Raw genomic sequence first — 14,558 nt, forward strand, 5'->3', positions numbered from 1 at the left:
AGACATACCTGCCTTTTGGCTCAGAGACTACTCCTCCCTCTCCACAGCCAGCCCTATCCAGTAGAGCCTTTTTCAGACTGTATCTCTCTTTCCAGAACACTCACAAGCTCGCTCTATCAACTAGGTGTGGACATGAGAGGAACTTTAGTTCGCCTACCGTCGAAGGTACAGGACTTGCTTCCTATCACTGCATAAATGATTACTGTCCACATGTAGTACCTCAAACAATAAACATTTCTTTTCTCATAGACTCTCAAGGTCAGAGATTGGGAGTGGCTTAGTGTCATTGTTTTGGCCCAGAGTCTTTCATTGTGTTGCTTCTGAGATGCCAGCCAGGGCCCATCATCTGCACACGAGCCTGGACTTGAGGGATCCACTCCTCAGTGCTCCCACGTGGCTGCAGGCAGAGGCTTCGGCTCTTTTCCACGTGGATCTCTCCGTGGATCTGCCTGAGAGTTCTGCTGACTCCGCAGTTGTTTTCCTTGAAGCAAATGATTCAGGAGAGGGGGGGGAGGAAGCCACAGGGTTCTTGGTGATCTGCTTCTGGAAGGCTTAGCAGCAAGTTGCTGGTCTGGCCCATACTCACCAGGAAGGGAATTAAGCCACACCCCTGCAAGAGAGGAATGTTAAAGATTTAGTGGATATGCTTTTCAGTTACCATAGAGAGAGTGCATGGAGTCTGGGGGAGAGGGGGGCGAGGTGTGTGGGAACCACCCCTAGACTTCAAGCAGAGGCAGAGCATTTGATGGAGAGTGGGAGAAAGGTCTGGAAAGGCAAATCACTCGGTGCACGACAGGAAATAAAAGACACTGCACAAGATGGGGTCTCTCAGTATCTCCTGAAAGGCCTGAATGTTTAGATTCAAAATGGTAGTACAATTCAAGTAGAAGGTAAGCTTTGTAACAATAAGGTTGAGCTGACCTCTCCGTTCCTAGTTGAAGACCAATTACTGTGATTGTACTGAGGTATCCTCCAGGACACGTGCTTGCATTTGAGATCAAGCACACTATCTTCAGGGAATTCTGGCTTGCATGGACCATTGCTGAGCTCTGCCAGCCCCTTACATTTTCTCCCCAACTTCTTACTGTCCACTTCCAAGACGTGCATGGATGCGGACAGGAGGCTGTAGGTTCTGTGTATCCATCTCATAGCTTCAACAGTGGTCGATTCTGTGCTGTTCACCTCCCTCCCTCTCTTCTGGAGTTTTCTTCACCAGATCAGAACTGGGCTTCAGTCCCAGAAGAAACACCAGTAGTTGCTGTAGCTAGAGCAGGCAATTTCTAATCTTAACTTTGCTTCAGCAGTTAACAACAACAACAGAAAGTCATGTGTTGCCCAACAGTCAACTGGCTTCTATCCTTCTGTTTTGAATGACATAGGCAACTTATCTTTATCACTGACCCCAGAGGACCACTAACCTGGGAAATTCTACTTTCTGGAGGCCTCAGTTTCCCTCACTCATAAGATGAGGGATTTTAAACTAAATAATTGGTCCTCTACTGTTTGTTTGGAAACAGTCTGTTATAAAGCACAAGCATGTTAGAGATGATTTTTTTTAATTATCCAGGGATTGTTTAATCATACCATAACTATATTTTGGATGGAAGCTTCCAGCGACTTGGCTGCCGTTTTGGGCATCACTGAAGAAGGGCCATTGGCTGCTTTCCTATAGTGAAATGGTGACTTCACTGGGGAAAAGCAGAACATGAGAGAGAGGCGTTCTCACCTCCAGGCTTGTCCCCAGAGAGGAATAAAACCCATAGAAAGTGTCTTTTGGAAATTGCTTCTGGCATTGTCATTACCTATCACTTGTGTTTTGGAGCAGCAGAAGGCACCTCTGTCAAAGGATTTGGGGAAAAGGAAGCATGATGCACCCAAGCATAGACACGGGTTTGTCATTCTGAGATGAATGCCTGGCCAGCGTGCACTTGACCATGACTAACAGTGAGAGTCAAGTGACCCTTAAGCCCTTCAGGATGGCTTAGCCCCACTTCCTCCTGGGGCCTTTGGAAAGGTACATCCCACTGCTGACCATTTCCCCATCTGCTACCTGCATTCCTGGTTCCACACTCTAGGGGTGACAGGCCAGCTGCAGGGAACCAGCAAGGGACAGGATGTAGGACAAGAGATTGTTAGTGGAGCATCGGGATCTGGGAAGGAATGTGGAAACGGTACCAGTCCTGGTCACAGACCCAGTTAGGCCAACTCTGACTGCTCTGTCTCCCTGATGTTTCTAAATAGCTCATTGAATTCTTGGGTCACTCTGGGTGTCTCATCTGGTCCTGGAGGCCTTGGGAGAACCAGAAAGTCATGGCATGAACTCTACATAACCCTCAGATTCTCAAACTGATGGTATTGACTAAGGCATGCAGGCCTTTTCCATGTTCCAACTTTTTCCCTTTTCTTCTTGTCCCCCCAATACATCTTCTGTTCAGCGAATTCTCCACACAGAACCAGTCCAGTGTCACTGTGTGCCAACTTCAAAACAAATGATCATTTTTATTACTGGGGTGAAGACTGGGAACACGAACAGACTTGCGGGGGGTGCCTCGCTGGGCCAAGCGAGGGCAGGACCGTGCTGAATTCCAGCACTCTGACATGCGTAACCCAGCCTCATGTGGCTTCCCCTCTGTCTCCACAGCCCAGCCCGTCTTATACTGGTGTGCTCGCAACATGTCGTTCTGGAGTAGCATTTCATTTAACCTGGCCGTCCTGATGAATCTGCTCGTGGCGTTTTTCTACCCATTTAAAGGAGTGCGAGGAGGTATGCACTGTCTTTCATTTTAAGGAGACATGGACATCCCACCAGAAAGTCTATGACTTGGCGTCTGGAACTGGAGGCCTCATACTGAGGATCCCAGTTATGTCTTTCCAGACATGATGAGATGCTAGCTTTTGCCTCCGAGTTAGTTTGAACTCTTAACTTCAGACAATGCAAATATTCTATGAGGATAATTTTAATTTTCAGTTGCAAAGAAGGAGAAGAAAGCACTAACCCGTGGGAAGTTGTCTTAGCTGCCTTTGTTGAATATATCGGGGAAATACTCGTCAGAGAGGGTCAAGAGATTTAGCTGGGCTGGTGAATGCTGAGAAACTGCGATGATCAGTCAGTCCACTGTTCATTTTCCCTCCCTGTTCTTCTGGGATGGATTTCAGACTAAAGACAGTGTAATACTGGTAATAAATTTCCGGATTTCTTTTTTTACCCCTGCTTTTTGCTTTTGCCAGAGGTCAGAGAAGACGTGAACAGCTGTAGGCTCCTCTCCTCAGTCTAGGAGAATGTTTAGTCTGTAGAATGCTGCTTGCATGATCCATGGATTTCCCCTGTCCACCACCACCCACCATCTCCTTCCGGTCATTCACCTTCCTCCACACGCCCCGCCCACCCATGAGCATTCTATATGCTTTGCTAAGAAAACACAAATCATTAAGGGTGAGCTGCTGGCGCATCGGACGTATTTACCCTTGTAGGGTCTTCTTAAGTTCCTCTTCAGTTAAACCTATAGCCCCCCCCCCTTAGTGTTACTGGAGATGGAACCCAGGGCCTCACACAAGCCAGATAAGTGCCCTACCACTGAGCTGCACCCCAGCCTTACCCACACCACAGCCTACTGGGAGGTCTAGTTTTTTCAGCTAAAGTTTTCATCAGGTTTTTTTTTTTTTTTTTTTTTTTGGCAGACCATTTCACCTTTGTAGTGTAACTGTCTGCCAGGATCTACCTGTGTGAGTCTAATGGGATAGAGAAACTCCAGAGTAAGCCATATTAAAAACCAAAACAAAACACTGGAGGAGTAGGTTCCAGCTTAGCTCTTACCCTTAATAATGCATGCATGGGTGTCTGCCGCACATGTGTATGTAATAAAAGTGTGTTTAAAGACCAATTTGAAAGTGATGACATGTTATGTAATACTTATGTATCTAGCTCCATCTGCAGAGTTAGCTTTTCTGTTTGGCTTTAGGTTGCACTAAAGATCCCACTTGAATGATTTTTTTTTTCCTCCCGAAATATGACCTCAGCCCAAGTCCGGGGGGATTTTTTTTCTTTTAAATCTCAGGAAACACAAGTGCTTATGTCTAAGAAGATCTGACAGGAACACAAAGCTACAGGGTTTTCTCTGTGGGGACACCACCTTCACAGAGCAGGAGTGTAAGTTAAAGGGTCATTGAAGAGTAGCAGTAGCCAAGGCCGGCCCGGGCCCCGCCTCCCTTGGAAGACTTGTGCTCATCAGAGCATGACAGTTCAACCATTGCTTTGGATATGTTTTTTATTTGCCCTCCAGTTCTTTAAAAAACAAATTTCAAAACAATTTTTGCTACCATTCACCAGTATCTCAGGTCTAAAATCCTAGCCATTAAGGAAACTGAGATCTGAGAATCAAAGTTGGAAGCCAGCCCAAGCAAGAAAGTCCTTCTTAAGACTCTTATCTCTGGGCTGGGAGTTTTGCCTAGTGGTTAAAGTGCCTGCCTAGCATGCACAAAGACCCGGGTTCGATTCCTTGGTACCATATACATACAAAAAAGCCGGAAGTGGTGCTGAGGCTCAAGTGGTAGAGCTCTATCCTTGAGAAAGTCCAAGGACAGTGCTCAGGCCCTGAGCCAAAGCCCAGGACTGGCAAAAAAAAAAAAGACTCTTATCTCTCATTGACCACCAAAAAGAGCCCAAAATAGGGCTGTGGCTCAAGTGGTAGAGTGGTAGCTTAGGGACAGCACCCATGCCCTGAGTTCAAACCCCAAGACAGGCCCACTCTTCATCTTAACTGTTCCTCGCTGGTCACTGATAGCTGAGTTTGTGGCACCCTTAAAGCCTCAAGCAGTAGAAGTCCTGCTTGAGAAATCCAGAGACTTAATGTCTAGGCCTAGTTGAACTAAACTGGCCCACTCCTGGACCCTATTTTTTTTTATATGACTTTTTTTTCTGCCAGTCCTAGTCCTTGAACTCAGGGCCTGAGCACTGTCCTTAGGCTTTCTCAAGGCTAGCACTCTACCACTTGAATCACAGCACTATGTATGTGGTACTGAGGAATCAAACCCGGCCGGGTCTTGGTGCATTCTAGGCAAGCCCTTTACCGCTAGGCCAAACTCCTGGCCCTATTTTGATAACTCTTAATCTTGCTCCATTGAGCCTGTGGTTGTGAAGCTTTGGTATGGGCAGGAAAAACAGTAACAGCATCCTGATTCCCACCAGAGTTTGAGACGCACTGGATCAAGTGAATATTATGGGTCATCCTAACTGCAAAATACGCCTTGCGAATATGACCTCACTCTCACTGACCTGCAGGTGTCAAGACTTCACAGGGAACCCCAGGCTTAAAATCTCAAGCTAATGACTGAAACAGAATCAGATCCCCTGGCAAGAATCTAGCCTAAGGAAACCCAAAATCATCTCAAATGTAGTAACTCAGCTTTTTTTTTTTTCCTTTTGGAACACGTTGTTTGGTCCATTCTCTGCTAGCCATCTTCTGGATACTAGGAATAAGATCTGCTTCATCATCCTCACCCTGCCTAGAAATAAGATCTGTTTCATTGACCTTGAAAGTATCTTGTGAGGTCAGTGTTCACTAAAGGCTAAGAGTACAACTATGGTAGACCAGTTATCTAACATGAACAGGACTCTGGACTTGAGCCTCAATGCTGAGGGGGAAAAAATAAGAAGTATGCTTAGGTATATATGTGTGACTTCATGTAGCCTAAAACCATAAATGTCCCATTTAGATGTGTGTGCTCATAGGGTTTTATGGTGCGTAAGACTTGTGGGTGCCAAGAGCAGCAGTGGCCTTAAAAGCTCCTGTTCATTATTTCAGAATGAATGAGTCACACTGCCTTTCAAAAGCATGACACGTAGGCAGGGGCAGATGCTTACTGAATTTGTAAGCATGCCATAATGGTTCAAGCAAATGTACAAAGACCTCCGAAATGTCTTTATTATTGAAATCTTGAGGTGTACACACAGCTTCTTAGAAGGAATGATGAACTGCCATGTATCTTTCAGCATAGGTTTAATAATGAACATTTTACCCATCTTGTTTCCTGGTTTTCTGAAACACATTAGAGTCATTTAGACATCTTGTTGTTTGGACCATACATATTTCAATGTTCTTCTCTAGCTCATTAGCATATTTAAAATATGTATAATTACCATGCCATTATATGTAACAAAACTAACATCAAATCTTGTAATCTTGTCTGTCTGAATTCCAGTTCCTCCAGCTATCTCTAAAACGTCTTCCAGAGTTGGTTCTTGTAATCTAGGACAATTTTTTTATTGGCGCTGCTTTCAGCAGAGAACTTCTGCATGCTTGCTATTGGATTAGTCACTTTGATTAGACTTACATTCTTAGAACTCTACCACCACAAGACTGCCCTATTGAAAAATGGACCACAAGACAATTCACAGAGGAAATGGAAAGACCAATAGCATATGGAGAGATGTTCAGCATCACTATTTGTCAGGGGAATGCAGCGTAAAACCACAATAACATACCACTGCCAACTTCAGTGGTGACATTGCAAAGGCCCACGGACCAAGTATCCGTGACAATGTGAAGGAAAACTCTCATATACTATGGAGGGATAGGTAAAATGCCAGTCATCTTGGAAAACCATATGACAGTGTTTCATAAAGTTACACATATATTTAAGATCCATTAGTCCGCTAAGCACTGATGATGGTATGATGATGGTGACTCATGCCTCCAATTCTAACTATTAGGGAGATGGACATGAAGAGGATTACAGTTTGAGACTAGCTCGGGAGAAAAAAAGTAGACCCTATGCCAACAAGAAAGAAGCTGGCTGTGGCATTGTACACCTGTCAGATCAGTTATGCCGAAAGGATGAATAGGGGATCGCAATTAAGGCCAACCCAAGCCAAAAAAGCAAGACCCTATGTTTAAAAAAAAATAGCCAAAGAAAACAGGACATGAGATGTAGCTTCCACAGTTTAAAGCATCTGCTTAGCAAGTGTGAGACCCTGAGTTCAAACCCCAGTACTGCCAAAAAAAAAAAAAAATCTCTTTCCAAGCATTTGTCCAAGAGAGCTGACAACATATGTTCACTCCAAGATTTGTACTTGAATGTTCCCGGTAGCTTCATTCACAATGTCTCCAAACTGGAGAGAATTTAACTATCCATTCACTTTTGAATGAATGAATTGGAGTATGTTCATAGTGTCACATATTACTCAGCAACAGAAGGAATAAAATACCAATACACACTAATAACCTGAATCACTTCGTAAATGATGGATGTCACACATAAAAGGCTGCCCACTCAAATTATTTTTCTTTTTCTGTGTCATTACTGGGAGTTGAACTCAGTGCCGGAGTTGCTATCCCTTACCTTTCTAACAGAAGGCTAGCATTCTTACGCTTGAGCCACACCTCTGCTTCCAGATTTTTCCATTTTCATGACATTCTATAAAATGCAAGGTTATACTGATGGAAAGCATGCTATGGTTGCTTTGGGTAGAGATAAGACAAATAATGGAGGAAAGAAGCACAAGGAAGCTTGTTAGGGTGATAATATTCAGTATTTTGATTGTAGCGGAATTTTCTCTGATGATCACACCATTAGGCAGACACTCACAACTGTAATGTTAAGCTACCTGAAAAGCTAAGATGGAGAGAATCACGGTTCAAGTACAGCCCAGGCGTACATGTAAAACCCTTCTCAACCAAGAGCTGGGCACGGTGGCATGTGCCTATCATCCCGTCTGAATAGAAGACTGAAATTGGAGCAACTACAGTTTCAGGCTAGTGCATACTACAAAAAAAAGTTCACAGAATTCCCTCTCAGAAGAAGCAGCTGGATGTGGTGGTAGAGGACTGCCATCCCAGTCAGAAAAGTAAGGCCGTCTCAAAATAACCAGTGCAAAACAGAGAGGGAGGTAAGGCTCGGTGATAGAGCACCTGACTAGCAAGCATATGGTCCTGAGTTCGAACCCTAATACTATGTGTGTGTGGGTGTGTGTATGCATTCACGTGTGCACATATGTGCACACACACACACACACACACAGTCCAAACTACATACTTAATATTGGGTAGGTTGTGTTTTAATGGTGTCTAGAGACCATTGACTTTAGAGACATCTAACCTCCTTCCATTCGCTGCGTTACTCTGAGCAAGATAGGTAACCTCTGACTAAAATTTCTTGATAATAGGGGTATTACACCATCTTCATAAGATAGTTGGGAGAGGGGCCAGGAGTTTGGCCTAGTGGTTAAAGTGCTTGCCTAGCATGCATGAAGACCCGGGTTCGATTCCTCGGTACCACATACATGGAAAAAAAGCCGGAAGTGGTGCTGAGGCTCAAGTGGTAGAGCTCTAGCCTTGAGAAAGTCCAAGGACAGTGCTCAGGCCCTGAGCTCAAGCCCAGGACTGGCAAAAAAAAAAAAAAAAGATAGTTGGGAGAATCGAAGAAACCATAGTATCAAGGGCCTTATACTTGACAGTCCATAAATGTACACAAGTGTCGTACATACCAGATTTTGAATTTCTGGAAGAGTTGGCCCATTTATATCCAGTTTCAATGGATATCAAAGGTGGACAGAAGTCCGTGGCTGGGGCTAGAGGAGCAGTGGTTCCAGAGAAAATGTCTGGGCAGGACTGGCTAGGAGTGGGAAAGCTGAAGCCTGCGCAAGCGTCTCTAGCTGCATGGTGCCGTAGTCCCGGCGGTGCAGAAGAGAACTTTATATAAGTGTCCTTAATCTTGTAGCGCTGCTTGTTTACATCCGAGGCAGACTCAAAAATGTGACAGCATTTGCAATAGGGGTGTTTTATTTTTTTTTTAATGAGTGTTTTACAGAACTATATTTTTAGCCATGGTGGCTCATGTTATATAACCAAGACATCTCGTGGGACACTCTAAATAGAACTTGCAATAGCAAGAGATGACAAAAAACCTGGTGGAAGCTCTTTGACTGCAGGGATAATCTTAATTGTAGATGATGCTCCTGACACACAGGCTGCCTCCCTTCTTCCCAGGGAAGTATGCTGCCGCCAGGGGACCTGTCGCTTTCCTTTAATAGAAAGGAATGGAGGCCTGCAGCTTGCCTTCTCCCCAGGAGTGACTTGTGACACCTATGTGTGAATTTTTTTTTTTTTTTTTTTACCGAACGAGGGCTCAATGAGGTAGAATCCAGAAAGTATAGGAAGGTGCAGAAAGGGGGTATACCTGCTGTTCTTTTCTGAGGAGGAAAGGGATAGGAGAGACTTTCCAGAAGTGATCTCATCTAAGCCAACCTTAAAATGCATAGAAAGGGGAGAAGAATCTTCCAGACTCCCTTCCCCCAAAACAACAGGTATGGGGGTTGGAAGTCCCCTGGCTGGGATGTCAGACTGCCCTGATCTGTCACCTCTACTCCACTGGGAGAATCCCAGACAGAATCCCACCTTGTCCTTCCAGGTACACTGGAGCCGCACTGGTCCGGCCTCCTATGGACAGCCATGCTCATCTCACTGGCCATTGTCATTGCTCTGCCCAAGCCCCACGGCATCCGGGCCTTAATTGCTTCCACAATTCTGCGACTGATCTTTTCCGTGGGGTTACAACCCACACTGTTTCTGCTGGGAGCTTTCAACGTAAGTACAGAGACCTTTGTAGCCACGGTATGTGTTTGTGGGTAAATAGTAAGGCTTTCTATTCTGGTCCTTGGGCTTTCAGCCCAGAGGGGGAAAAAATAAATAAATTATTGTTTGCGTCAATAATTGTTCAGCTAGCACAAGCAGAAGAATGTTTTGGTGATCCTCCCCACTTGACCTTCCTGGTGCATCATGAGTGCAGGGACGGTGTCATTTTTAGGGGATATCCTCAATGGCAAGGCAGGAAGATCCAAGCAATCTGGCCAAAGGTTTGTTTGGACTGTAGATGTTAGCCAGTTAGTCGAATGATGAAATATTAATATACACTCACTTCTGGCAAAGACCAGACGGGGGGGGGGGGAAGGTGAGAGGAACTGATCACATACGAACAGAGCAGCAGACAGGGAGGAGAGTTGAGGACAAGTGACATGGAAACCCACCTCACTGCAGCTGAAGGTTCATGGCCCCCAAGAGAGGATTCTTAGACAGGGGAGACAGCTGACTTAAAGAGCGTGCATTGCACAGGTTTCCCAGTGGGAGTGAGATGAGGAAGGCAAAAATGTGGACACAGGATGCCAGGTACTGTAGTGATCTGAAAGTGCCATCTGAGCACGTGAAGAAGCTGAGATCTCTGTACCGCAATAAGAGGGCAGCTGCCTCCCACATGGGTGCTGCCGTGGGGAAGGTTTCACCTGAGGCCTGTGCTGGAACCTGAGGCAGGAGTGATCGGGAGCCCTTTCCACCCAGATTCAGGTCCTGCTGGAAGGGGAGGAGACACTGATTGGGGAAGTCCATACATGGCTGTCACATGGCAGTCATAAGTGACTGGCAAAGGAAATTGGAGTCTTGTGCAAATTCAAATGGGAAACGGGAAATCCAAGCAGTTTCAATTTATGAACATCCATGATGAAGGTGCAGCCTCTCAGTGAAACAAGAAATGGATTTGCAGGGATTCAAACTGAAGCCACGGGGTCGGAGGGTGGGGCAGGTGTGGGAGGGGCAGCAGCATTGAGTGGGCTATGGCTAGCCTCAGTACGGTTATTAGTGTAGAAGAAAGAAGGAAAGTACAGAGAGCCCCCGTGTGAGGGAAGGTAGTCTAGGTGGCAGGCACAGAGTGCATGCCTTGTTCTTGTCAGAAGCACATCCGGGTCCTTTCCTTCAGACCAAGAAGACATGCTGTCTCCATTTGATAATGACAGAGACAAATATAACTCCCAAATTTCCAGGCCTGGTTGACTGAGAGAAGAATAATGCCACTAACTAAAAGGAAGTCACGCAGTGATCCAGTGTGCAGGGTACGCGTGTATAATCGAATGGTTGATTTATTAGTGCACTATTGTTAGATTGGCACTTGCAAGTATATGGCCACAGTGGCTTATAGACAAGGCTGCACCAAGAAGAAGCCACTTAGGAAGGAAATACAGGGTGGGTGGACAAAAAGAAGGGAGAGAGGGAAGGAAGAAGAAATGTTAATACCTTCTGGGCTGTCGTCCATGGATTTGTTAGTTCTTTTTCTTCCCTATAATCATTGCACACTTATTAACTTCTTTACCACAAATCATTTGTGGGGAAGATTCAAATCAGATAATTAACACTTATAAAAAAAATATTAGCTATCATGGAAAGAGCAAATCAGCGATAAATCATTGATTAGATCAAGTGACACGGAAAGAGAGCAGGAAATGGAGACCCAGAGGGGGGAAGAAGAAGACACATGGAGCACACAGCAGGAGGAAGATGGTGAGCAGGAAGGAATGGCGGATGTGCAAAGACTGGAGGAAGAGGCCAGGGCGGTGGCTGAACAGAGATGGCTGTGGTCAGGATGGGGCGGCGAGCTTTTTTATCCTGTCCCACGGGGAGGAACAGAAAGGGGAGAAAAGACAACGTACCCAGGCAGGATCCCCAGGGGAGACTTGTAGAAGGAGCTGGAGCCGGAAGCCAGATTGGAGATAAGGAAGCAGAATGGAGTGGAGGCCATAGGCTGAGATCAGGAGTAAGTGGAGATGCATGCCGGGGAAGCAGTAGAAGGTGACGAGAAAAGTGGACTCAGATGAAGCTATTGCTCTCCGTTAAGGTGATGGGAACCTGGGCGCGCCAGCCCCTCCTCCACCCTACCTCTCCCTCCCTCCAAGTGGCTAATCCAGAATCAGTGATTCCCCCCACCCTGTGAAAGACCCTCACCAGCAAAGTTTAGAACACTGGTACACTTGGCACCTGGCACACTTTACCTGAGCACACTAGAGGTTCCCTCAGGTATTAGCTTCCTCACATATCTGATTGAGGAGAGGCTCACTTACACCAACTTACAGATTAGCTGGCACAAATGCCTGCCGGCCACAGCCAAAGAAGCTAAGGTAACAGAAGATGGTTTTACCAAGTATATTCGAAGAGCTTCCTCTCGAGCCTTCTGATTGGAGTTTTTCTACAAGTTCTTGGAGGTGGACTTGTAGGTGTGGCATTTCCATCCCAGATGGGACTGGATTTTCCAGTAGATGAGCTAGGACTCTATCCATGACAGGTGATACACACCCATTCCAAGCAAGCAGAAGCTGAAGAGAAAATCAAAAGGGTAACTTCAGGCGGAGGTGAATCCAGGGGCCCAGACAGTGACCTCAGAACCCAGTTCTTCTGTCCCATCTTCTGGCCCTGTCTCCTCTCTACTGGATGCTCTCACAGTCTGTGGGGAGGGGCTGCAGGAAAGGAAATGGCAGCAGAACCAGAGCTTACACCTGTCTAGTTCACGCTCTGTGAACAAGAACAAAAGAGTTATTTGCTGCAGTCCCGGGGAAGAGTGCTGTGGATGCCACCGGCTCTGACTGGCTATGTGCCTCACCAGAAAATAGAATGTGATTAGCCAGCATGCAGCCTCAGCCAGACCTCAGGCACTGATTCCTAGATGTGGACCAATTTCCAAAGGAAACCTTGAACTTATTCGAAGGAGAAAGAGCAGGGAAATCAAACTTCCTTTCTCATTTTCCATGTGAACTTGTGGAAAAAAAGACAAGTTATTTCTCTATAAATTGAAACCCTGAAATGTCTAGAATGTCACAAATTCAGAAAACACTTTGAATCATGCTGATCGCAGAGTTCATGGGTAGAGGTGACTTCTGTATTTGACTCACTCATGTAAGAATGTTAGAAATGATTCATACCTCACTCTGAAAATTATAATCTCAGTATGTGTTGATTTTGTTTTGCCATAGTCAGACGCTTCTTGATTATGGTTGCGCGTGAAATTTGACTGCTGGTTTGTTTGTACGATGCCTGAAAAGCAACGCACGAAATGACTTGGTGTTACAGAATGGCTCTGGGAAGGTCTGAGTGAGACATTCCTCAAGCAGTCGTGCACAGTTGGGTCTGTTACACACCATCTAATTCCTTCCCTGACTGTCCTCAGGTCTGCAATAAAATCATCTTTCTGATGAGCTTCGTGGGCAACTGTGGAACATTCACGAGAGGGTACCGAGCCATGGTTCTGGATGTTGAGTTCCTCTATCATTTGCTGTATCTGCTGATCTGTGCCATGGGGCTCTTTGTCCATGAGTTCTTCTACAGTTTGCTGGTGAGTTCCCGTGTCCAGATACTTCCACCATGTGGAGAACTAGCAGAGTGCCCTGTGCCCTCTTCTCACCAACCCTTCCTGTGAATGGCAACTGGCATGACCAGTAAGGTGAAAACCCCACTGCAACCACCTTTGGGGATCTGAAAAGAAAGTGACCCGGCAAACAGGGCAGCCCAGGACTGTACAAGCTCATCCCAGTCCTGTGACCAGCACAGCACCTCCCCTCCAGTACAGAAGGGCCACACCTGGCTCAGGAGAGGTGTCCTCTCTGAGCACCTTTGTTTCTCAGACTCAGGCAGCACTCACCAAAGGGAATGTGTTTGAAACTATCATTATCTAAGTCCCGATGGGATCCATTTCTCACTATAGCCGTGGAGTGACCACAAAGCCACACCCCTGCAAGCATGAGCTGGACAGGTGTGTCCACCCAGAAGGACTTTTCAGTCTAAGTCATTTTGTTCCCAGTAAGCCAAGAGTCTACAGAATGAGTTGCTGCTGTGACCTCTCTCCTGAGCATGTTTTTAAATTGCAGGCCAAGTAACTGTTTGCTGTCCTGTCATTAAAAGGAATCTAGACTGGTAGCGCTAGAAGTAAAAAGAAACTATTTCCATATATCTGTATAACATAGCAGAAAATATAAAAATTGACCTACTGTAAATCAACTAGAAATACAAAAATGTGAAGACAAAAAATGACCAAAGCTTTAGAAAAGACAGAGCAAGGAAAACTCTTGAAGGAGGTGCTTGCCATATGTTTTCTGAACTGCCTTGGTTTCCTCATCTACCAGTGAGGAGAATGATCTGTCTCCTCGTAGGGTCCTGTAAGGATTTTATGCAGCTGTGCATGGCAAAGTCTTAAAATAGCACAGCAACACAATTGTTGGCTATTATTGTCATCGTCATCTTCTGTTGCCTGTACCATCCAAAATACCGTAAAGAATTCACCAGCATGAGCTCATTCCATTAGTGGTAGATATTGGCAGGCTAAGTGAGAATAGATTCTTTCTCCTCATTTTAAAATAGGTCTGGCTATGCTCTGAGCTTTTAGGCAAAGAAGTCTCAGGAAGTATCTGCCACTGTATGGCCTATTTTGGTCATTCTATCAAAAACCTTCAGAGCTTTGTATCTATTTCAGAACCTTTTTGGGTCACATAGGTCCCTTGTTAAAGTTCTGGCCCATTAGTCAGGGAAACCCAAGCCTGCTAACCCAGCAAATTCCCTCCCTAGCTCACTCGGTGTTGTCCTTTGTCTCCCTGCCAAGGGGTCTTTCCCAAGAGATGAACACTGTTTGGGCAGTTGTATTTTTTTTTCCTGGTGGAAGCATTCAACTTTTCCAACTGTCTACCTCCAATTAGCTTCCTTTCCTTTTCTGTCCATTTGCATCATCTTCTCCGGCTGTTTGTCTTGTTAGATACA

The 14,558-nt window shown here is 45.5% G+C and overlaps 1 protein-coding gene across 1 annotated transcript in view; it reads left to right on the top strand.

The window, feature by feature from the left end:
- The window catches only part of Itpr1 (inositol 1,4,5-trisphosphate receptor type 1), a 275,564-nt gene that overhangs the window by 227,685 nt on the left and 33,321 nt on the right, over window positions 1–14,558 (top strand). The window contains exons 53-55 of the mRNA XM_090323963.1: window positions 2,642–2,764; window positions 9,406–9,581; window positions 12,979–13,143. Coding sequence (XP_090180089.1) covers window positions 2,642–2,764; window positions 9,406–9,581; window positions 12,979–13,143 — 464 coding nt within the window. The remainder of the gene's footprint in view (window positions 1–2,641; window positions 2,765–9,405; window positions 9,582–12,978; window positions 13,144–14,558) is intronic.

Source organism: Megascapheus bottae, chromosome 33 (genome assembly GCF_031878675.1).
Source record: "Megascapheus bottae isolate mThoBot1 chromosome 33, mThoBot2.hap1, whole genome shotgun sequence".
Lineage (NCBI taxonomy): Eukaryota > Metazoa > Chordata > Mammalia > Rodentia > Geomyidae > Megascapheus > Megascapheus bottae.